Genomic DNA, 25,628 nt, shown 5'->3' on the forward strand with positions numbered 1-25,628 from the left:
CAGAGGGATTTGTTCCACTTGAGAGAAGCAGACTTTTCTTATCATTCGGTTGCTGGTGCAGGTGAAATGTGCCAAGAACGAGTGAGATGCAGAAGCAGGGAGCAAGGGAGAGAGGTTCCACCTTTTTTTCACTCACCCCTCCCTATCAATGCACTTCTCTGGCTGCTTATATACCCAACCCCCAGATAGATCTGAAGACAACGAGCCACACAGGATTTCTGTTCCTGAGCGTGGGTAGTCAACTGGGAAATTTTTCAGTGGGACTGTAACTGAATCTAGTGAATCCCAAATAGGTCAATGACTCCGGGCCAAGGAACTCACTAAACGTGGTGCCTGAATTATCTTCTTGGGCATCTAGGTAACATATCCTGTTCAGCTGTCAGAAGAAGGAAGGGAAGAGCTTACTCAAGCACAGTGAACCACAGAATGAAATTTTAGTTTTATTTTTCAAATATTTATTATTTATTTTGACTGCACTGGGTCTTAGTTGCGGTATATAGGATCTAGTTCCCTCGCCAGGAATTGAACCTGGGCCCCCTGCACTGGAAGCACAGAGTCTTACCCACTGAGACCACCAGGGTAGTCCCTGCAATTTTAATTATAAAATTTATCCTCAAATATTTAATCTCCAGTTCTTTCTCATACTCAGTTCTTTTAAAGTTCCACACCACTCCTGTCACTAAAGAAACCTGAAGAACAACACATTTCCTGAATGTAGAGGGGAAGGCTGTGAGGGGCAAGAGGAGAAGGGACGGGGACGGGGATTCTATGGTGAGTAATGATGAGGAGAGTGTGATAAGACCCAATTCAGGACCCAACTTTGCCTTGAATAATTAGCAAGAGTTATCAACTTACCAAAATCAGAACACATATCTGTTTCTACTCTTTTTTAAAATGTGGACCATTTTAAAAATCTTCACTGAATTTGTTACAGCACTGCTTCTGTTTTATGTTTTTATGTGTTTTTTTTTTTCAACTCTGGGGCATGTGGGATCCTAGGTCCCCAACCAGGAATTACATTTGTGAGGTAAAATCTTAACCACTGGACCACTGGGGAGTTCCCTTATTTCTGTTTCCAAAAGAAAATGATGAAATAAATTTCTTAGAGTGAGAATGTTATAACTGTTAAGTTTATCAAAGAAAGCATAAAGGAGTTTATTTCTAATTTCAATTAGGCAACTGCTCTAAGCAGGACACAAACCGACTAACTTTAAAAGAAGGTAATTGAGACTTCCGATCTGTTCAAGATATACCATGAACAGAGTACATAGGTAATCCAGAGAATTAGAGAAGAAATTTAAAATTCATAGTGAAGTGAAAGTCACTCAGTTGAGTCCGACTCTTTGTGACCCCATGGACTATACAGTCCATAGAATTCTCCAGGCCAGAATACTGGAGTGGGTAGCCTTTCCCTTCTCTGAGGGACCTTCCCAACCCAGGGATCAAACCCAGGTCTCCCGCATTGCAGGCAAATTCTTTACCAGCTGAGCCACAAGGGAAGTCCTTAAAATTCATATGTATCTGATAAAGCATGTAAGAGTAAAACTTTAAGATTTCTTGCAATCAATAAAAAAAAGATAACCCAGTTTAAAAATGGACAAACAGCTCATTCTCAAAGGAAGGTATCCATGTAGCCAGGAAGTACAGTTAAAAAGGTGCTCAAGTAATTACTCTTCAGACAAATGCAAATTAAAATGACAATGATGTATCACTTCACTCTTAAAAAATGGATATGTTTTAAAATATTAATGCCAAGCAATGGTGGCCATGTGGAACAAGCTGAATTCTTAACCCTTGCTGGTAGCAATATAGAATAGTATGACCCCTTTAGAAACCAGCTTAGCAATTTCTATTGCAGCTGAATATACCCACCTTCAGTTCAGTTCAGTTCAGTCACTCAGTCATGTCTGACTCTTTGTGACCCCATGAATCACAGCACGCCAGGCCTCCCTGTCCATCGCCAACTCCCGGAGTTCACTCAAACTCATGTCCATCGAGTTAGTGATGCCATCCAGCCATCTCATTCTCTGTCATTCCCTTCTCCTCCTGCCCCCAGTCCCTCCCAGCATTAGAGTCTTTTCCAGTGAGTCACCTCTTTGCATGAGGTGGCCAAAGTATTTAACATCAGTCATTCCAATGAACACCCAGGACTGATCTCTTTTAGAATGGACCCACCTTATGACCCAGTAATTCCACTCTTGGGTGTATTATACCCAGGAAAGGCTAGTGCATAGGAGATGAGTGCTTAGGAACACTAATGAAAGTATACAAATATGTACTTAGTAACTTTATTTACAAATAAAAGAAAGAAAATAATTAACAAAAATTTGGGGGCTTCCCTCATAGCTCAATCAGTAAAAAATCTGCCTGCTATGCAGGAGACCCAGGTTCGATTTCTGGGTCGGGAAGATTCTCTGGAGAAGGAAATGGCAACCCACTCCAGTATTCTCACCTGGAGAATACCATAGACAGGCTACAGTCCATGGGATCTCAAGAGCTGGACACTACTTGTGACTAAACCACCACCAACAACACAAATTTCAGGATAGTAGTTATTCGGATAAAGGGAAAGCAGGAGGGGATTCTAAGGGGCTTTTGGTGTATGGCAACACTACGTTCGTTTGGCTTAGGTGGTGAACACATGACTCTTCATTTAATTATTACTGTAATTGCACTGATACTTTATAATTTTATGTGTAGTTAATTTAAAGTATTTTCACATTTAAAAAAGATGAGTTGTGGGACTTCCCTGGCAGTCCAATGGTCAAGATTCTACGCCTCCACTACAGTGGGCATGGGTGAAGGTTGAATATCTAAGATCCCACATGCTGGGTAGTGTGGCAAAAAAGCTAAAAATAAAAAAGATAAATCATATTAAAGACTGCTACCCAAATGTGGGAACTCACTTCCTTTTTAAGCCTCAGCCTTTCCATCTATAAACTTATTGGGATGGAGTGTAATATTCAAGGTGTCTTTCTGTTCTTACACACTATTGCCCTGGAACCACTGGGAAGCTAGGCAACATGAAGATGGAAAATACCCCTAATCAGGAAATTATAAAAGATCCATGATCATCAGTATGTGGTCATTAATTAGCAGAGTTGGATATCTAGACTTGCCCCCTGATACAGAAGCAAAGCCTTCTAACTTGCATGTATCATCTTGGGAGAGACTAGATGTCTGACTCTGTGACCCCATGGTCTGTAGCCCGCCAGGCTTCTCTATCTATGGGATTCTCCAGGCAAGAGTACTGGAGTGGGTTGCCATGCCCTTCTTCAGGGGATCTTCACTACCCAGGGAGTGAACCCGTGTCTCCTGCATTGCAGGTGGATTCTTTTCTGACTGAGCCATCAGGGAAGCCTAGAAGAGACTAGACTAGAAAATAATAATGGAAATTGGTTAATACATCTCACCAAAACCTTGAAAAACAAACGAGTGAGACAAAACAGGGCATTTGAGGAATCACTTACCCGAAGAGCTTCCTTCTCAAGTTGGTTTCTTTGAGGAAGTTGGAAGACCTCTTTGCATGTGAATTGCATATAAATACTCTCGTTAATGGAAACATCTAGCCCAGATTCTCAGAAAACCCAGGCTGAGGAAGAACCTTTCTGTACAGATAATTTACTGGAGGGTGCACTCTTTGAGCACCAGTTGCATATAAAATTGGAAGTAAGGCAAAAAAAGAGAGCAAGTAGTCGTATGTTCCCATGCTCATCAAAGATTTACAGTAGATACTGCTGATGTTAGAACACACGAGCACAAAGGAGCCTTGAAACTACTGCAGCTCAGAACCACCCACTGGATTATGATGTGAGGGAAAATATACGTTCCTGATTTCCCCCTTTCTCTTTTCTATTGATTAAAGTCTGTAGGAGAGGTAGATAGGCTGACTAATGCCCCCCCCGCCTCAAGATATAGCCATATCCTAATCACTGGTTGTTGTCGTTGTTTAGTCACTAAGTCATGTCCGACTCTTTGTGACCCCGTGGTCTGTAGCCCACTCAGCTCCTCTGTCTGTAAGATTTCCCAGGCAAGAATACTGGTGGGTCACCATTTCCTTCTCCAGGGGATATTCTTGAACCAGAGATTGAACCCGCATCTCCTACATTGCCAGGCAGATTCTTTCCCACTCAGTCACCAGGGAATCACTGGACACACAGCAGTTTGTCATCCTAATACAACCAAAAAATGCCTCTTCAAAAAACTTGCTCTGGAGATTGCACAGGAAAATGTTCATGAAGGATTCTGCAACTTTAAAGTTCCCATGGCAGTTCACTATCATTGAGTGGTGTTGCTGTTTAGAAAAAAAATCTGAAAAGTATTAAAATGAATATATGATCTCCACACTCTTACCTGCTATATTCATAAAGGGCTCAAAAGTTATGGCAATGTGATTATTTTCCTCTTTATATTTCTTGCCTTTTTATGGTTCCAAAATATATATTTATTTATACATAAATGCAGATTGTGTTGGAGTAGGGAATGGCAACCCATTCCTGTATTCTTGCCAGCAAGATTCCGTGGACAGAGGAGCCTGGCAGGCTATGGTCCATGGGATGGCAAAGAGTCGGACACGACTGAGAGACTGAGCATGCAGGTTGTGTAGATGATAGACTTTTCTCATAATGCAATTTTAAGTGTGAAAGGGACACTAGTCACAATTGCAGTGGTACAATATGAAACTGGATTGGCACAACATACATAAACTGTCACATCCACAATTGTGCGACACATAAGGGGTGGTAAAGCTGAACACCAGTGGTCAGATTAAAATGGTCTTGTTGGTTTACAGGGCTTCCTTGAAAATAATGGGCTGGAAGGGCTTTGGGAGAGGTTCACTCAACTTCATGAAAAGGCAAATTTTGGTGGCGATGGGCACTTCTCAGAAGCTCCAGGTAGCCTTCTTTGTCCCATTTTTCCTGGATGACCTTGAGGTTCTATACTCAAGATACATGGACAAATGAAGGAAATAAGTCTGAACTCATGCATTTTATGATCAGCATATTTCTGTCCCCCTCCCTCCCATCCTTTTTTAGTTACGATCTTACAGGTTCTCTTCAGAGTTCTCTCTCTAGTCTACGGGAATGGCATCCAGTGCTTACTTGTGTCATAGTTTTTACCACACTGAATTATAACTCCTTCCTAAACACTTGTGTCCTTGACTATACCTGAAGTGTCCAGATTGTAGTCAGAATTCAAAGTATATTTTCCAAATGTATAAGTGCATGAACTGTTTTGCTTATCACATAGGCAGAATCATATGTTTTCTTTATTATAAACCTTCTATCTAAGGACCACTTTCTGTAGGAATCAATGCAGAAAAATCCAGAAATCTTATTGTACTATATAGTTAAAAGACACAGGTCAGTGATACTGAAACCCATGTAAGCATTACAGTCACCCATGGAGCTCAAAAGGCTCACTGAAACCCTGTCTGCACTCTCTTCTAAATCTGAGTCCCTGGTTGTGGAGCTGAGGTTAATGATGTACACTGGTCAATCTGATGGAACTCACTGTTCTCAGGTATCCAAGTGACAGAGAAGGTATTCAGAGCTGAATGGAGATTTCCTAATCCCCAGCCTATTGGTATCTTTCCATGATACCACCTTGCCCCTGATTTTGTGAGAATCGCCACTGCTTCAGTGTGAAATATATGCTGCCACACTGCACGGAAATAACAATGATATTTGCAAAAGTACTATTGAAGCTAATTTTTTCAAACTAATTATCCTTACTGATAACCAAGCATATGGGCACTATCGATGTCTTTTTTAGAATATAAATATAAATTATTCTCTCATATACATGACCACACTTAAAAATTAACAGAGTATTCATGCATGTCTTGTATGGCATGCTCTCTAAATTCACCAGGTTCAGCCATTTTCTCTAATCTAGCAAAAAAGACTTGTCTCTAAATGTTTTACAAGTGAGTTATTTTTCACATTGTGTTTGCATGTGTGTGGGTGTGTGCATGTGTTCATGTGCATGTGTTAACCGAGTGGTCTTTCTTACCACGTGAATCAAAACGTATCTCAATGTAGAACTTACTACGTTTCCCCAATTCCAGAGAAAGAACTAAACTAGTGGGAAAACACCAGGTCTCTCGCCAAGAGCTGCAGTATTGGTGGGTGAATTCTTAGTGAGCTTCCAGCCAAACATCAATATTCCATTTAGGGAGCACTTCTTTTTACGTAGTTGACTATGTGTCACCTGTCCCATTGCCAGTTTATGTATATTAGATTGAAATGTTTGCAGTGTCAGTACTTCCCTGATTTTGCCCCACAAAACAGCAATTTTGAATGGTTTAGCTTACTATAAATAGCAATATGCAGATGGAATCCCTTTTTTGGAGATCTTTTCGAAGTACAAACCAACTGCCTCAAACCCAGTTCACTCCTCAACAAGATGGTGAGGGGATGGGAATGAATTTGTGCTACTGATACTTTTACCCATATGAGTGCTCCCATATTTCTTTACAGATACACTAAATGAACCTAATGAATGATTTTGCCCTTTCCACACACCATGAATAGCAACTGGAGTTACAGCCTTGGGTCTCTAGTGGTACATCAAATATCTTAAGAACTTTCTAAACATATAGGTAATTTGCATCTATTCCCAAGTTCCTGATTCAGTAACTGTAGGATGAAGTTTTGACATTCTGATGCATAATCAGAATTAAGAAAACAATTCATAGGCACTGAAAAGAAGAAATGCCTTGCTTCAGTAATCTTATCAAGCACGTTTGGAAGTTTAACTGGGTGTGTGAACATTACAACCAGAGAAAGGAAAGACCAGTAAAAGCAAAAGAAAACTATCTCTTGCCTTCTTCACCAGGTATTCCCAAAGGACCTGGAGGGCCTGGGGGGCCTCAGGGTCCCAAAGGTTCACAGGTTCAGAATTTCCTTCAGTCTTGAGATCAGCTAGGGCTGATATGATGGACAGAGCCCAAATCCAGAAACCTAGAGCAGAAGGGTAACAGAAAAAGTTCTCACAGACTGGAAACTAGTGCTACTGTTCAAAGGATCCTATTCCCACCCCATCAAAGGGATGCAAACCCTCACAATCCCAAGAAGTATCTGTTACTACAGGTGTGCTGAGACTAGGGTCAGAGAAGGTTAGGAAGGTTCCAAGGGCATTATCCCAAATGCCCTCTAGATGGGACATGGAAAAGGCAGAAGGGACCTGCTGATCTTTCCTATTGTAATCCAGTGTCACTTCTTCCAACTTATGCTTCAGCTGGCCTGAAGCCTGTGGCAGCCACATTTGCATTCGTCTTAGTTGTGAGGGTTTGGCAACTGAAGTCCACTCATTTAAGCATTGAGGTTTCTTCCATGGAGAAATTGCCTACTTTCAGTTCTTCTCAGTTTTTCCACCTATACATGAAGGGGTAATTACGCCTATCTAATAAGAGGGTGATGGACAGGGAGGCCTGGCGTGCTGTGATTCATGGGGTCGTGGAGAGTCAGACACGACTGAGCGACTGAACTGAACTGAACTGAAGAGGGTAGCATCTTCTCCAGCACCACAGTTCAAAAGCATCAATTCTTCGGTGATCAGCTTTCTTCACAGTCCAACTCTCACATCCAAACATGACCACAGGAAAAACCATAGCCTTGACTAGACAGACCTTGGTTGGCAAAGTAATGTCTCTATTTTTTAATATGCTATCTAGGTTGGTCATAACTTTCCTTCCAAGGAGTAAGCGTCTTTTAATTTCATGGCTGCAATCAGCATCTGCAGTGATTTTGGAGCCCCAAAAAATAAAGTCTGACACTGTTTCCACTGTTTCCCCATCTATTTCCCATGAAGTGATAGGACCAGATGCCTTTGAACTGTGGTGCTGGAGAAGACTCTTGTGAGTCCCTTGGACTGCAAGGAGATCCAACCAGTCCATTCTAACAGAGATCAATCCTGGGTGTTCATTGGAAGGACTGATGCTAAAGCTGAAACTCCAATACTTTCGCCACCTCATGCAACGAGTTGACTCACTGGAAAAGACCCTGATGCTGGGAGGGATTGGGGGCGGGAGGAGAAGGGGACGACAGAGAATGAGATGGCTGGATGGCATCACCGACTCGATGGACACGAGTTTGAGTGAACTCCGGGAGTTGGTGATGGACAGGGAGGCCTGGCATGCTGTGATTCATGGGGTCGCAAAGAGTCGGACACGACTGAGCGACTGAACTGAACTGAACTGAAGAGGGTAGCATAGGGTTTGGGGATAATATAATGAAGTATTTAGCTCAAGGCTGATATCCTATGTAAGATTATCCTGACCATTGCTCTTCTTGTCAATATATTTAGGTGGTAGAAATTTTCCTTGATTGACATCCTTTTATTCTCATTAACAAAGCAAAGCCTGAACATGGACTTAAATCTCACAAAATAGGTCAACAATAAATATAAATTCTAGAGGAAATTGTCCCTAGTTGTCCTAATGACTTGATTTAGGTCATATCTGAATGGTCTAGTGGTTTTCCCTACTTTCTTCAATTTAAGTCTGAATTTGGCAATAAGGAGTTCATGACCTGAATCAAGAACCTAAATAAAATCCCTTATGATTATACAGTGGAAGTAAGAAATAGATTTAAGGGTCTAGATCTGATAGAGTGCCTGATGAACTCTGGACAGAGGTTCGTGACATTGTACAGGAGACAGGGACCAAGACCATCCCCATGGAAAAGAAATGCAAAAAAGCAAAATGGCTGTCTGAGGAGGCCTTACAAATAGCTGTGAAAAGACGAGAAGTGAAAAGTAATGGAGAAAAGGAAAGATATAAGCATCTGAATGCAGAGTTCCAAAGAATAGCGAGGAGAGATAAGAAAGCCTTCCTCAGTGATCAATGCAAAGAAATAGAGGAAAACAACAGAACAGGAAAAACAAGAGATCTTTTCAAGAAAATTAGAGTTATCAAGGGAACATTTCATGCAAAGATGGGCTCGATAAAGGACAGAAATGGTATGGACCTAACAGAAGCAGAAGATATTAAGAAGAGGTGGCAAGAATACACAGAAGAACTGTACAAAAAAGATCTTCATGACCTAGATAATCACAATGGCGTGATCACTCACCTGGAACCAGACATCTTGGAATGTGAAGTCAAGTGGGCCTTAGAAAGCATCACTACGAACAAAGCTAGTGGAGGTGATGGAATTCCAACTGAGCTATTTCAAATCTTGAAAGATGATGCTGTGAAAGTGCTGCACTCAATATGACAGCAAATTTGGAAAACTCAGCAGTGGCCACAGGACTGGAAAAGGTCAGTCTTCATTCCAATCCCAAAGAAAGGGAATGCCAAAGAATGCTCAAACTACCACACAATTGCACTCATCTCACACGCTAGTAAAGTCATGCTCAAAATTCTCCAAGCTAGGCTTCAGCAATATGTGAATCGTGAACTTCCAGATGTTCAAGCAGGTTTTAGAAAAGGCAGAGGAACCAGAGATCAAATTGCCAACATCCGCTGGATTATGGATAAAGCAAGAGAGTTCCAGAAAAACATCTATTTCTGCTTCATTGACTATGCCAAGGCCTTTGACTGTGTGGATCACAATAAAATGTGGAACATTCTGAAAGACATGGGAATCCCAGACCACCTGACCTGCCTCTTGAGAAACCTGTATGCAAGTCAGGAAGCAACAGTTAGAACTGGACATGGAACAACAGACTGGTTCCAAATAGGAAAAGGAGTACGTCAAGGTTGTATATTGTCACCCTGCTTATTTAACTTCTGTGCAGAGTACATCATGAGGAACGCTGGGCTGGAAGAATCACAAGCTGGAATCAAGATTGCTGGGAGAAATATCAATAACCTCAGATATGCAGATGACACCACCCTTATGGCAGAAAGTGAAGAGGAACTCAAAAGTCTCCTGATGAAAGTGAAAGAGGAGAGTGAAAAGGTTGGCTTGAAGCTCAACATTCAGAAAACGAAGATCATGGCATCTGGTCTCATCACTTCTTGGGAAATAGATGGGGAAACAGTGTCAGACTTTATTTTATTTGGCTCCAAAATCACTGCAGATGCTGATTGCAGCCAGGAAATTAAAAGACGCTTACTCCTTGGAAGGAAAGTTATGACCAGCCGTGATAGCATATTAAAAAGCAGAGACATTACTTTGCCAACCAAGGTCCGTCTAGTCAAGGCTATGGTTTTTCCAGTGGTCATGTATGGATGTGAGAGTTGGACTGTGAAGAAAGCTGAGCGCCAAAGAATTGATGCTTTTGAACTGTGGTGTTGGAGAAGACTCTTGAGAGTCCCTTGGACTGCAAGGAGATCCAACCAGTCCATTCTGGGGGAGATCAATCCTGGGTGTTCATTGGAAGGACTGATGCTAAAGCTAAAACTGCAATTCTTTGGCCACCTCATGCGACAGTTGACTCACTGGAAAAGACTCTGATGCTGGGAGCGATTGGGGGTAGGAGGAGACGGGGACGACAGAGAATGAGGTGGCTGGATGGCATCACCGACTTGAAGGAGATGAGTTTGAGTGAACTCCGGGAGTTGGTGATGGACAGGGAGGCCTGGTGTGCTGTGGTTCATGGGGTCGCTAAGAGTCGGACACGACTGAGCTACTGAACTGAACTGAACTGAACTGAACTGTCCTAATGACTGAAAGCTCTATCTGTGTTGATAAATCAACTATTGTAGCAGAGTGGTCCTAACTGTTATTACAAGTCTAATGTCTGTGTCATCTTAATAATCTTAACGCTTGCTTTAAAAGACAATAAGCCACCAATCATATCCTTGATAATAAAAACTGGCCTTAATTTCTGATCCTATTGATGACTTACAAAATGCTAACTCAAGTAATTATGAGTGTAAATCAAGACAATTGTTTATCAAAATAATCTGAGAATTTGTTTCTCAAAGTCAGACACATTTTCACACATGCAAACTCTGACAGTTCCCAACTGTGCAACCTTGAAGAAAATAAACTGTTTCTCAGCCTCAGCTATCGTGGTGCTATGAATTCTGACATAAGTCACAGAATTGTTTAGAAGCAAAAGAGAATGATGTAATAAATATGCCTGCCATGAGGCATGGTACATCCAACAGTCCCATGTAGTAACTCCTGCCCTCTGGCCCCTACTCTCTGCCTTTTAATGAAAACACTGTACATATTTGAGCATCTTTGTGACCAGAAATTATTGATGGTTTCTCATATGAAAGCCTTGGGGCACCTTTAAATAATTTTAAGATGGTTATGAGAAAAATCCCAAGTGTTCAGGCTTACATAGCCCTTATTTTATCTTTGTAATTTTATAGACCTCTCTGTGAGGTTGAGAAAGTTTCAACATTACATTCCTCATTGGAGTAAGGAAAACACTGAAGTCCAGGAAAGGCAAGTATTTTGACTTCTTTGAGACCATTTTACAGGATGGAAATTTTGTTCTATAATATTATTCTGTTTACTCTTCGGTGATTGTGCTGTTGTTTAGTTACGGCTGAAGCTCACACGACTGGAGATGAGTGAGGGATACCGTGTATGTTCAGAGTCTACACTGTACCGTACACCCCCTGCCCCAAATAAATATACACGGACATATACCTGCTTGCCACTCGGACACAGAGTTTTCTCTCACACAGACAGTCATTCAATACAGGTTGCCTAGTACAACAAACAGTACATTTAATAGTTTTTTATTAGGTGCTATAGCACTGTCCTCAGTTCAGTTCAGTCGCTCAGTCGTGTCCGACTCTTTGCGACCCCATGAATCACAGCACGCCAGGCCTCCCTGTCCATCACCAACTCCCAGAGTTCACTCAAACTCATGTCCATCGAGTCGGCGATGCCATCCAGCCATCTCATTCTCTGTCGTCCCCGTCTCCTCCTACCCCCAATCCCTCCCAGCATCAGACTCTTTTCCAGTGAGTCAACTCATCGCATGAGGTGGCCAAAGTATTGCAGTTTCAGCTTTAGCATCAGTCCTTCCAATGAACACCCAGGATTGATCTCCTTTAGAATGGACTGACTGGATCTCCTTGCAGTCCAAGGGACTCTCCAGAGTCTTCTCCAACACCACAGTTCAAAAGCATCAATTCTTTGGCGATCAGCTTTCTTTACAGTCCAACTCTCACATCCATACATAACCACTGGAAAAACCATAGCCTTGACTAGACGGACCTTGGTTGGCAAAGTAATGTCTCTGCTTTTTAATATGCTATCTAGGTTGGTCATATGGAGAAGGAAATGGCACACCACTCCAGTACTCTTGCCTGGAATACTCCATGGATGGTGGAGCCTGGTGGGGTGCAGTCCATGGGTCGCAGGAGTCGGACACGACTGAGCGACTTCACTTTCACTTTTCATTTTCATGCATTGGAGAAGGAAATGGCAACCCACTCCAGTGTTCTTGCCTGGAGAATCCCAGGGATGGGGGAGCCTAGTGGGCTGCTGTATATGGGGTCGCACAGAGTTGGACAAGATTGAAGCGACTTAGCAGCAGCAGCAGCAGCAGGTTGGTCATAACTTTCCTTCCAAGGAGTAAGCGTCTTCTAATTTCATGGTTGCAGTCAGCATCCACAGTGATTTTGGAGCCAAATAAAATAAAGTCTGACACTGCTTCCACTGTTTCCCCATCTATTTCCCATGAAGTGATGGGACCAGATGCCATGATCTTTGTTTTCTGAATGTTGAGCTTCAAGCCAACCTTTTCACTCTCCTCTTTCACGTTCATCAAGAGGCTCTTTAGTTCCTCTTCACTTTCTGCCATAAGGGTGGTGTCATCTGCATATCTGAGGCTATTGATATTTCTCCCAGCAATCTTGATTCCAGCTTGTGCTTCTTCCAGCCCAGCGTTCCTCGTGATGTACTCTGCATAGAAGCTAAATAAGCAGGGTGACAATATACAACCTTGACGTACTCCTTTTCCTATTTGGAACCAGTCTGTTGTTCCATGGCCAGTTCTAACTGTTGCTTCCTGACCTGCATACAGGTTTCTCAAGAGGCAGGTCAGGTGGTCTGGTATTCCCATCTCTTTCAGAATGTTCCACATTTTATTGTGATCCACACAGTCAAAAGCTTTGGCATAGTCAATGAAGCAGAAATAGATGTTTTTCTGGAACTCTCTTGCTTTCTCCATGATCCAGCGGATGTTGGCAATTTGATCTCTGGTGCCTCTGCCTTTTCTAAAACCTGTTGGAACATCTGGAAGTTCACGATTCACATATTGCTGAAGCCTGGCTTGGAGAATTTTGAGCATGACTTTACTAGCGTGTGAGATGAGTGCAACTGTGCGGTAGTTTGAGCATTCTTTGGCATTCCCTTTCTTTGGGATTGGAATGAAGACTGACCTCTTCCAGTCCTGTGGCCACTGCTGAGTTTTCCAAATTTGCTGTCATATTGAGTGCAGCACTTTCACAGCATCATCTTTCAGGATTTGAAATAGCTCAACTGGAATTCCATCACCTCCACTAGCTTTGTTCGTAGTGATGCTCTCTAAGGCCCACTTGACTTCACATTCCAAATTGCGGCTCCAGGTGAGTGATCACGCCATCATGATTATCTTGGTCATGAAGATCTTTTTTGTACAATTCTGTGTTTCTTGCCACCTCTTCTTAATATCTTCTGCTTCTGTTAGGTCCATACCATTTCTGTCCTTTATCGAGCCTATCTTTGCATGAAAAGTTCCCTTGATATCCCTAAGTTTCTTGAAGAGATCTCTTGTTTTTCCTATTCTGTTGTTTTCCTCTATTTCTTGCATTGATCACTGAGGAAGGCTTTCTTATCTCTCCTTGCTATTCTTTGGAACTCTGCATTCAGATGCTTATATCTTTCCTTTCTCCTTTGCTTTTCACTTCTCTTCTTTTCACAGCTATTTGTAAGGCCTCCTCAGACAGCCATTTTGCTTTTTTGCATTTCTTTTCCATGGGGATGGTCTTGGTCCCTGTCTCCTGTACAATGTCACGAACCTCTGTCCATAGTTTATCAGGCACTCTATCTATCAGATCTAGTCCCTTAAATCTATTTCTCACTTCCACTGTGTAGTCATAAGGGATTTGATTTAGGTCATATCTGAATGGTCTAGTGGTTTTCCCTACTTTCTTCAATTTAAGTCTGAATTTGGCAATAAGAAGTTCATGATCTGAGCCACAGGTAGCTCCTGGTCTTGTTTTTGCTAACTGTATACAGCTTCTCCATCTTTGGCTGCAAAGAATATAATCAGTCTGATTTCGGTGTTGACTATCTGGTGATGTCCATGTGTAGAGTCTTCTCTTGTGTTGTTGGAAGAGGGTGTTTGTTATGACCAGTGCGTTTTCTTGGCAAAACTCTATTAGCCTTTGCCCTGCTTCATTTCGTGCTCCAAGGTCAAATTTGCCTGTTATTCCAGGTGTTTCTTGACTTCCTACTTTTGCATTCCAGTCCCCTGTAATGAAAAGGACATCTTTTTTGGGTGTTAGTTCTAAAAGGTCTTGTAGGTCTTCATAGAACTGTTCAACTTCGGCTTCTTCAGCATTACTGGTTGGGGCATAGGCTTGGATTACTGTAATATTGAATGCTTTGCTTTGGAAACGAACAGTGATCATTCTGTTGTTTTTAAGATTGCATCCAAGTACTGCATTTTGGACTCTTTTGTTGACCATGATGGCTATTCCATTTCTTCTAAGGGATTCCTGCCCACAGTAGCAGATATAATGGTCATCTGAGTTAAATTCACCCATTCCAGTCCATTTTAGTTCACTGATTAGTAGAATGTCAATGTTCACTCTTGCCATCTCCTGTCTGACCACTTCCAATTTGCCTTGATTAATGGACCTAACATTCCAGGTTCCTATGCAATATTGCTCTTTACAGCATTGGACCTTGCTTCTATCACCAGTCACATCCACAACTGGGTACTGGTTTTTCTTTAACTCCATCCCTTCATTCTTTCTGGAGTTATTTCTCCACTGATCTCCAGTAGCATACTGGGCACCTACCGACCTGGGGAATTCCTCATTCAGTATCCTATCATTTTGCCTTTTGATACTGTTCATGGGGTTCTCAACGCAAGTATACTGAAGTGGTTTGCCATTCCCTTCTCCAGTGGACCACATTCTGTCAGACCTCTCCACCATGACCCATCCGTCTTGGGAGGCCACACATGGCATGGCTTAGTTTCACTGAGTTAGACAGGGCTGTGGTCCATGTGATCAGATCAACTAGTTTTCTGTGATCATGATTTCAGTGTGTCTGCCCTCTGATGCCCCCTCCCAATACCTACCGTCTTATTCGGGTTTCTCTTACCTTGGTCGTGGAATATCTCTTCACAGCTGCTCCAGCAAAGCGCAGCCGCTGTCCCTTACCTTGGACGTGGGGTAGCTCTTCTCAGCCACGCGTCTGCGCATGGTTGGTTGCGCCCCTGAGCCGGAGTCTCTGGCGTCTGTGCCGCCGGAGCCGGTGTCCTCAGACATATTGTAATAGTACTTCCGCTGGTTAGAAAATATAACCACCACTGGAAGGTGTTATTAAATAACCAGTTGACTTATTTAATGCAGTGCTCCTATATGAAATCTTTGGGAATAATTTTTTCCTATCCGTATTGCAAATTACCAAAGAAAATGCATATTTCTAATTATGGACAGTATGAATTATATAAGGGGACTTTTTTCTGTTTTGTTTTGCCCGCAGGAAACTGAGCTTCATATTTCCAACTCAAATTTTGAAACTGGGTAGGTGCACACATCTGCACTTTAATTGACCATTTAGTATGGTTTTACTTTTTGTCTTTTGTCTACTTCTAATTTTTCCTGCTTATATTTTTATACTTTGTACTATTAATTTATGTAAGATAACTCAACATAATATTTAATGCCAACATTATTTCAGAATAGACCAAGGAGAGTTCATATTATGACATGCTTTTGTGGATGATGAAAAAAATGGACCCTTATAAATGTTAAGAAGCTTGACCAGGGATGAGATACGACCTGCACTGTTTCCTTTATAAGCCAAAACTCACACTCTTAACCAAGGTAGCATGTTAATCCCCAGAGGAAGACTAATGTGAAGCCGACATTCTGATTGATGCATAGCTTGTTCAGATAGAAGTGAAAGAAAATCTCAGGGGAGCAACGATGAGACAGTTAGTGGGTAACAAGCTGGAGTTTCCAAGCTCTGAGCAGGAGTCCCAAAATACAAAACTGAAACAGTCCTGAAGTGGTTGGTACTGGCCAAGTACAGAATAGCAGTCTCGAGACTCTGTTCCAGGAAAGGGTAAGCATCTGGGTCCAGGAATGCCAGGCAGAAATAGAGCTAGTATTGCTTTCAGCGGAATGCTATATTGAGGACTCTGAGCACAAGGGGAGCTAGAACAGAAATTGAAACTCTGATATATTGGAATCTAGACAGAACAACCCAGAGAGCAGTGCATCTGAAAATCAGTCTGTGAAATCACACCACGAGTGCATTCTAGAAGGATTCAGGCTCCTCTAAGGAATTAGTTTCTCATAGACTGCTCTGTGTTCCTCCTAGAACCTATTGGATTGAGAGGTGAGCCAGGAATCCCAAGGCCAGCAAGTCAAAATGTAAAATGCCTTTGTGGAGAAAAGTCAGTCTTCACAGTGAAGCTCAATGCAAGCCTTCCTCCACCCTCCACAATTGTCATCTTTCCAGAAGGACTTAAAGGACTTACTTGTCACCCTGCTTCTTTAACTTTTATGCAGAGTACATCTTGTGAAATGCTGGGCTGGATGAAGCACAAGCCAAAATCAAGATTTCCAGGAGAAATATCAATAACCTCAGATATGCAGATGACACCACCCTTATGGTAGAAAGTGAAGAAGATCCGAAGAGCCTCTTGATGAAAGTGAAAGAGGAGAGTGAAGAAGCTGGCTTAAAACTCAACATTCAAAAAGCTAAGATCATGGCATCTAGTCCATCACTTAAGAGATGGGGAAACAATGACAACAGTGACAGACTTTATTTTGGGGGGGATCCAAAATCACTGTAGATAGTGACTGCAGCCATGCGGTCACTTGCTCCTTGGAAGGAAAGCTATGACCAACCTAGACAGCATATTAAAAAGCAGAGACATTACTTTGCCAACAAACGTCCATCTAGTCAAAACTATGGGCTTTCCAGTAGTCATGTTTGGATGTGAGAGTTGGTCCATAAAGAAAGCTGAGTGCTGAAGAATTGACACTTTTGAACTGTGGTGTTGGAGAAGATTCCTCAGACTCCCTTGGATAGCAAGGAGATCCAACCAGTCCATCCTAAAAGAAATCAGTCCTGTATTCATTGATGCTGAAGCTGAAGCTCCAATACTTTGGCCACCTGATGGAAAGAACTGACTTCTTAGAAAAGACCCAGATGCTGGGAAAGATTGAAAGAAGGAGGAAAAGGGGACAACAGAGAATGAGACGGTTGGATGGCATCACCGACTTGATAGATACGAGTTTGTGTATGCTCCGGGAGTAGGTGATGGACAGGGAAGCCTGGGGTGTTACAGTCCACGCCAGGTTGCAAGGAGTCAGACACGACTGAGTGACTGAACTGAACTGAACCCGCAGGATTCCTGAAAATTACTATTTCAACTTTGATGTAGAGCTTTAATATTCCAAAGTGAAGCTTTAGCTAATGATGAACCAAACTCAAGTTTTGGAAAAACATCTGTTGGCCAAAGAAGAGTATGATAATATTTTTGATGCTATAATTATGTTATTGGAAAAGGGGGATGAGGTGTGGTTAAAAGCATTTGAAAGTGATGAATAAAAGCAAGCAGAAGTCACTATTTCTCAGGTTTCCTTAATTCATCCCTGAAACGCTAAGCCTCATATGAGTCTGCAACCTGAAAGGGAATAAAGCCAGGTTTCACTTTCTGAAATCTTGGATTTATTCCTCTCCCCTTTCTGAGAAAAATGGTTCCATTTTTTTAAAAAGCCATTAAAACTGGGGCTTGAAAGATGTTATCAGAATCAGGAAATTAACTCAATCAACCCCATCCTTAAGACCAAGGATATTCTTGTTTACATCACCCTGACTAGAGTCCACTGGACCCCAATTCCTCTGTCTTAGAAAGATGTGATGAATACATTCTCCCCACTTTCCCTATTCACATCCCATCTATTTTCAGAGTTTTTTTGTGCCTGAAGATCTTATTCTCTGTGCATTCTTCCATGCAAATAATTTTCTGTAATTCGCCCCATTGGCTCTGTCGGGGGCTTCCTTGGTGACTCAGTGGTAAGATTCCACCTGCAGTGCAGGAGATGAGGGTTCAATCCTCATGTCGGGAAGATTCCCTGGAGGAGGAAATGACAGCCCACTCCAGTATTCTTACTGGGGAAAATCCCATGGGCAGAGGAGCCTGGTGGGCTACAGTCCATAGTGTTGCAAAGAGTCAGACACAACTGAGCGATGAGTATGAACACAAGGCTCTGTCAAGTCTATTTGTACTATCGAAGGGGCTGAGGTGAAACTGGAACTTTCCCTTGCCAGTTATAGAGGGCTAGCAAATTGTGATCATTCCTCTTCTTGAAACATGAGGATGAATTAAAATATTATATTAGAAAAAGTGACAATAGCTGCTGTAGCATAGTCACCTATAACTCTCAATAGCTGAACAAAGTGTTCACAAAAACTCTGCAAGGGTATTTCTGAACAAAGAGTGAATCTCTTTTTAGTAGGAAGAGAACCAGGGTCCTTCCTTATTGTGGATGGGCATCTTCTTCAGCATGTGCTTCCAGGTTCTGCACGTTCAAAGTGGCAGAGGAGAAAAGAAGATGGATGGGAGTACATGGGAGAAATTGGTGGATAAGTCTTCAAAGTGACTCCCAATACGAGTGCCAATCCTGGAAGCCAGTTGCATGGTCCCTACTAACTCCAAGGTGAAGAGGATTTCCAAATGAAACCAAGATGAAGGAGAAGCAGTTTGGGTGAACAGCTAGCCAGTCTCTGATATAGAGACATACATCTATCCATATGTATAGATATGTTCTGTATGTATATCTTTGTTTGCCTTAATAGCATGTCAAAGCTAACGTATGCTAAGAAAGACACAAGGCTGAGTTTAGAGGTAAGAGAAGTAAAAAAGGAAATTAAGACACAGGAGCTGCTTTTTCCCTACAGAAGTTATTTTCCAATATGTTCGTATAGGAGCCGCCACTTAATTGCTTTATGAGACAATGAAGACAGAATTAATGTCCCAGAACTTAATAGCATGTCAAAGCTAACGTATGCTAAGAAAGACACAAGGCTGAGTTTAGAGGTAAGAGAAGTAAAAAGGAAATTAAGACACAGGAGCTGCTTTTTCCCTACAGAAGGTATTTTCCAATATGTTCATATAGGAGCCGCCACTTAATTGCTTTATGAGACAGTGAAGACAGAAGTAATGTCCCAGAACTATCCAAGATGGAGAGTCTTATGAAAAACCTGCCAGTGACTAAGCTCCCCAATGATTAGACCAGGATAAGAAAGAAACAGAACTAAATCTTCCAACTTTTTCCAACTACAGAAGAGTGTAAAGAGAATTTGCCTTGGTGGATCTATCTTATTAAAGTCCTGGTTGGCTGTTCCATTCCCCCAACAATCTTTAAAATTTCTGGCTAGTCCATTGCTTGCTCTAACTATTATCAAGATGTCAGACTAGCTGTGGTGTTGGCTTTCCCTGATCATTGGATGCTTATAACACTATTTTGACAGTGTCCTGGGCATGGGCTTTTCCACCTACTGCTCAAAATAAAGTCAGTCCCCTCTCCTACCAGTCCTCCTAGCCCTCCCCACTCCAGCAGAAGTTCTGGCCCAGAGTTAGGAGTTAGACGGCAGCAGCCTCTGATAAAGAATCCATAGATTACCACTGTTCTTAATGAGATTCAGTGGACTTTTAAAATAAATATTTCTTAGTTTTTTTTGTACTTTGATCATTTCCCAAAGTTGCAATTTTTTGTGTGGCAATTTTGCCCAGTTTTATTTTTGCTTTTTAAAGAGAAGATTGTCAGGCTTTTTCCTCAGCTATTTCCAAGATCTCATTGTCAATTAATTAAATTTTTATTAACTTAGGTTCACTTTGGCAAGCACAGAGTGCCTCGTTGGCACACACAACGATGTCAGTAGATTGATTATTATAGAAAAGCAAAAAGTTCTCAGAAAATATAGACAGTAAGGGAAAGGAGCAGAAGAAAAATCTCCTGGGCTCTAAAGTAGGAGAAAAGTGTTTATTATTCTATATTTAGCTCCAATTTTATCCTAAATCACTTCCTTCCCTGGGCTAGCATCACAGTCTATAAAATTATGGATTTAGACTAGAGGAAATGGGATACCAGTCCATCTCTCTTATTTCTGTTATCCTGGAAGAGTCAGAGATGGGTTTATCTCTAACAAACAAAGTTCATCAGTTTAATAGTCCCAGGCTTGGCCATCACAAGAAGAGATGACTTCCAGATATGGGTGGACAGAAGTATTTCACTTTGAATGTCAATTTGTGAGCTTTCCTGGCATATTTGAATGTTTGACTGATCTGGTTAAAAATTAACCTTGACTTCAGCTTCAGGAGACAAGAAAATCAAATACTGAGAAAAAACCAATCTATTAAACCATCTACCATAAACTTTGAAAAACAAACAGATGATCAGGTTATAGGACAGGTGAGGAGGTGGTCAATGAAAGAGCTTCAACGCCTGGGGGAAGGGGAAGAGCCGGGTCCATGAACATTGCAGGTAAGTTTTCTTATGAATATCTACCGTAATTAGATTAACCCATTGCACTGGTAGATAGCATTCCAAAGCACTTTAGTCTCCCAGCATGTGATTTATATTATTTTTTTAAAATTATAACATCTCTGGAAGGCAGCTGCTTATAATGCTGGACAAAAATATAGACACTTTTTCAAATTTGCCAATTGGATATTGCAAAGGGAGTATAAGGAATAGAAGCTAATGAGGGACAGGGCAAGACCTTTGCTTTCATTATTAAATCAATATCAACTCATTCAAATTAAATCAAGGTCATTATAACATAAATCAGGGATCTCCAACCTCCGGGCCATGGACCAGGGGTAGAAGGTTCAATGTGTCATAAAGGGGACAATATAACAAGCGCATTAATAGGAGCATTGTGCATTAATAGGAGCAAGTATAATGCAAGCATGTTGATCTTATCAGCTTGATACTTCAAAGTGGAATGAAGGCTACTGCACTAAGTAAAAGGTTTAGTGTAGTGGGAAGTAGTAGTTGGCTGATTCAGTCTTTGGTATTTGTCAGTTCATTTACCAACAACCAACCACTCCTTATATATCTTCTGTGTTTCAAGCCCATCCAACAGATAAAGCAATAAGACAGTACAGAGTAACACATGGGTAAATCAGGTGCTTATTCATCATAAGAAGGATATTACTCTCACCAATTGTTTAAAAATCACTGCTAAACAGATGGCAGGAGGCTCTGAGTCCATGAGAGGTTTGCATGAGATTGAAAAAGCAGCATTGATTTCATATAGCATAAATTAGAAGTTTTTTTTTATTTCGTTGTGTTCAACGTGAAAGTATCTCAGTTCAAAGTGCTTCCTGATATTGTCTGAATAAATCACAGCATTGGTACATGTAGAACTTCATGGAACTAAAGATCAAAATAATATCAATTTCTTGGAATCGTAAAACCATCCAGCCAGTTGACAAAATTTGTAGCACAATCTCTTCAAGAGAGGCTGATCCATCTCCCAACCTGTCTGAAACTTCATTGATTTTTCTTCTGATCCAGGTTTCTGGATTTTAGCTCAGTTTGTCCTCTTACTTGTGGCCAATGTCAAGTCTTCAGCAGACTCTCAGTTGTGTGAACCTCATGGGCCCCGAGGACCTCCAGGACCCAGCGGTCCTCCAGGGCCACGTGGTTATGCAGGTGAAAAAAAATTAAATGGCTCTCTTAGCCTCCATAGTGTCTCTTTGGTTTCAGTGTTCATAGATTTAGTGAAATCTTCCAGGTGATCTGATGAGAATGAGAATATTGATCATTGAGATAAGTCATTTTTTGGTAATGAATGACTATGGCCTGTTTTTCTCAATTCTGTAGAGTCCTAATATTCATCTACTAAGACAGCCTCCAACTCCCAAGAAATCTGTGTGCTCCAACAGCTGTTCAGACACACTGGGTGTGCAGTGCAAGTTGAGACATAGGAATACAGCCCCATCTCTAGACTAGTGCAGAGCACTTGCATTGGCATCACGTGGGGCAGGTGTTAGCTGAGATTCTTCCAGTGATATCACAGGCACATGGGGCAGCACATACTTTGACATCCTGTTCCCTTGTCATCTGCTGAGAAGTACATTTGGTTAAGCTCCCATGGAGACTCCATCAGCTTTGAAGACTTGTATTCAACTTCTAAAGCAATGGTTTTGAAATCTGGCTGAGCGTCAGAATCACTCACAGACTTGTTAAACATGTAGGTTCCTAGTCTCCATCCTCAGAGAGTCCTCTAGAGGCCTACAGTGTAGACTGGCCCTGAGTGACTGGGGGACTCTGGTAGGATGGCGTTCTACTGCTGTTCTGATAAACAGGCATGTTTGAATACCCCCGTTCAGAATTCCCATTTAGTCCTGCCATAGTGTGATCCTTAGATTTATCTGTGTAACTTCCAATAATGATCCTTAGTACTCAGCCTTATAGTAAAGACATGGCAGAACGTGTCTAAAGATCCATTAATATACTTATTAATTCAATTACTCACTTATTGAACATATTTTGAGTGATAATTTTATAAATGATGCTGAGTATGACATTTAGGAAGAAAATTAAGTACGACTCTTGTTCCCAGTTTGGATGAGGCCATCACTTAAGGGAAGGATTATAATTCTTTGTAGTAATTCTTTATAACTACATGAACAATTAATACCAGATGTGGTACAAGGAGACAGAACTTTTCCAAATCTAAAGAAGACAGGCAAGCCTTCTGGAAGCAGTGATGCTTGAGCTAGGCTCTGACCAGTGAGAAGAAAGTAGTTGGAAGGGCAAGAAGCTTAGAAAGGAAGAAGTAATTCATTTACTATGCAAAATACAAAACCTTAAATGGTATCATTCTATTTTCTGTTTATTTTGCAATCTAGGACCCATAGGTATGCCAGGACCAAGAGGGAGACCTGGGCTTCCTGGACTAGTTGAGAAGTGCCCACCCCTACCTCAATCTGCCTTTCCCGTCAAGCTGAGTGGGCCTTTCCCAGGACCCTCCCAGCCCATTGTCTTCCAGGAAGTTCTGTACAACCATCAGGGCCACTTCAGCCCTGCAACTGGCGTGTTCACCTGCAGTGTCCCTGGCGTGTACCACTTTGGTTTTGACATTGAGTTGTTTCAGAGTGCTGTCAAGGTGGGTCTCATGCGGAATGGCACCCAAATCCGGGACAAGCGAGCAGAAGCTGGGGATACCCACGAGCAGGCTTCTGGAAGTTCCATCTTAGAGCTGGAGAAAGGGGACAGGGTCTGGCTGGAGTCTCAGCTGGACAAAGAAGAATCTGAAAAAGGAACTACTCACACTGTGTTTTATGGGTTTTTGCTCAATGGAAATTAAGACGGCTAGTGGTAACTGCATGGTTCTCTCCCTCAAGTAACTCTAAATTTAAGAAAAGAAGCTTCCTACATCCCAAATATTTCATCTAGAACTGCTAAATGATGAACAAATCACTAAAACAGTAATGGCCAACTTGGACAAAATGAATGTATTACCAGTTGCTGAAACCAATAAAGATGCATGGTTCATCAATTTATCAATAATATCTTGTGATTCTCAAATATCAAGATCCTGCATGGCAATAAGTGGGTGAAAAATCAAAGTGAGGTAGGAGGCTGCCCAACCAGGTTGCTGTTAAACACACCAGGAAAACCCCTATTCAGCTCCTGTTTTGCTTGCTCCCACCACTCCTCCCTGGTGGCTCAGCGGTAGGTAAAGAATCCGCCTACCAATGCAAAAAATGTGGGTTTGATCCCTGGGTCAGGAAGATCCCCTGGAGAAGGAAATGGCTATCCACTCCAGTATTCTTGCCTGGGAAATCCCATGGACAGAAGAGCCTGATGGGCTACAGTGCTTGGGATCACAGAATTGGATCATGACTTAACAACTCAACAACACCCCACCTCACCCCCAGGGGACAAAAACCTCACTCAAACTCTCAAGTCTATTTTGGGAATTAAGGATGTAAATATAGAAGTAAATATCTCTGGCAGAGATAGCAAGCTTGCTTAAAATACCAAATGAAGATGCTTCCCATCAAATGATTGCCCTAAAGATAATTGGATGAGTGATAGTACATAAGGTCAAAGATGGAAGTGAAGGAATTTCTGTGGCTTCATCTGAAAGCCTGAAAACTTCAGATTAATAATTAATTTACTCGAAGCTGCTACTTAACTTACCCAATATCCCTTCTACCAGTTTCTATTCTAGCTAATTTTGTTCGCATTGTCTCAATGAACCCAGTTTTGTTTTGTTTTTTAAAGTAATTGACCAGCCGCTATTGCATTCAGGGTGACCACAAAATACACTATCCTTTCTGGTGAGATGTAAATGCATGGTACTTACAGGAGTCGAATTTAAAATGGATATGACTCAACTGGCTTTTGTTTTTGGCCTTTGATCTCTGCCCTTTGCTTTCTCCTTTTCTTCTATAAGGAATGAAGATTCAGTTCTTACAGCTGCAACAACCATCTTGCAAGCATTAAATCAAAGCCACATAATCCATGGTTGAGCAGAAAGATAAAAGTAACAATGTTTTTTGTACACTGACATAAGTCAACTTTATGCTACTGATGACTAGACTTTTAAAAGAATATTGGGGACTTTCCTGGTGGTCCAGTGGCTAAGACTCTGCTCTGCACTCCCAGTAAAGGGGCACTGTGTTCAAATCCTATTCAGGAAACTAGATCCACATGCTGCAACTAACCATCTCATATGCCACAACTAAGACCCAGTGCCAAATACATAAATTAATATTAAAAAAATAAAAGAATTTTGGTGGGTTTCTTTTTATTATTGACGTATAACTTAAATACAGTAAAACACAAATCTAAAGTAAACTGTTCAATTAATTTTATATACATACAAGCATGGACCCATCATCCAGATTGATACATAGAACATTTCTGTCATCCCAGAAGTCTCCTTGGTGCCCTTCCCATCCACAATCACATCTGCATCATTGAATCTATTTCTCTGACTGTCAGCATCATTTATCAATTATCTTTGTCTATGCTCACACTCAGGAGTGCAGGAGGAGAAGGGGACAACAGAGGATGAGATGGTTGGATGGCATCCCGGAGTTTGAGCAAGCTCTGGGAGTTGGTAATGGACAGGGAGGCCTGGCGTGCTACAGCCCATGGGATTGCAAAGAGTTGGACACAACTAAGCAACTGAACTGAACTGATGCTCCTTCTCAGTTGCTCAGATGTGTCCAACTCTTTGCGACCCCATTGACAGTAGACTTTGAAGCTCCTCAGTCCATGGGATTGTCCTGGCAAAAATACTGGAATGGGTTGCCATTTCCTCCTCCAGGGGATCTTTACAACCCAAGGATCGAACCCACATCTCCTGCATCTCCTGTATTGGCAGATAGATTATCACTGAACCATCTGGGAAGCTGTCGTCTTTGCCTATACCTGTACTTTGTATGAATGATATAATCCAATATAAAATGTTTTGTGTCTAGTCTTTATTCAATCATCATAATAT

General features: G+C 41.6%; 1 protein-coding gene across 1 annotated transcript in view; it reads left to right on the top strand.

Annotated features, from left to right (window-relative positions):
* LOC129536092 (protein HP-25 homolog 1) overlaps positions 1-23,477 on the top strand; it is a 35,437-nt gene extending 11,960 nt beyond the window's left edge. The window contains exons 3-5 of the mRNA XM_088837032.1: positions 20,558-20,641; positions 21,680-21,817; positions 23,020-23,477. Coding sequence (XP_088693158.1) covers positions 20,558-20,641; positions 21,680-21,817; positions 23,020-23,477 — 680 coding nt within the window. The remainder of the gene's footprint in view (positions 1-20,557; positions 20,642-21,679; positions 21,818-23,019) is intronic.
* The last annotated feature ends 2,151 nt before the right edge of the window (positions 23,478-25,628 follow it).

This window comes from Moschus berezovskii, chromosome 6 (assembly GCF_049115385.1).
Source record: "Moschus berezovskii isolate FMDL1 chromosome 6, NW_MosBer_1.0, whole genome shotgun sequence".
NCBI classification, from domain to species: Eukaryota; Metazoa; Chordata; class Mammalia; order Artiodactyla; family Moschidae; genus Moschus; species Moschus berezovskii.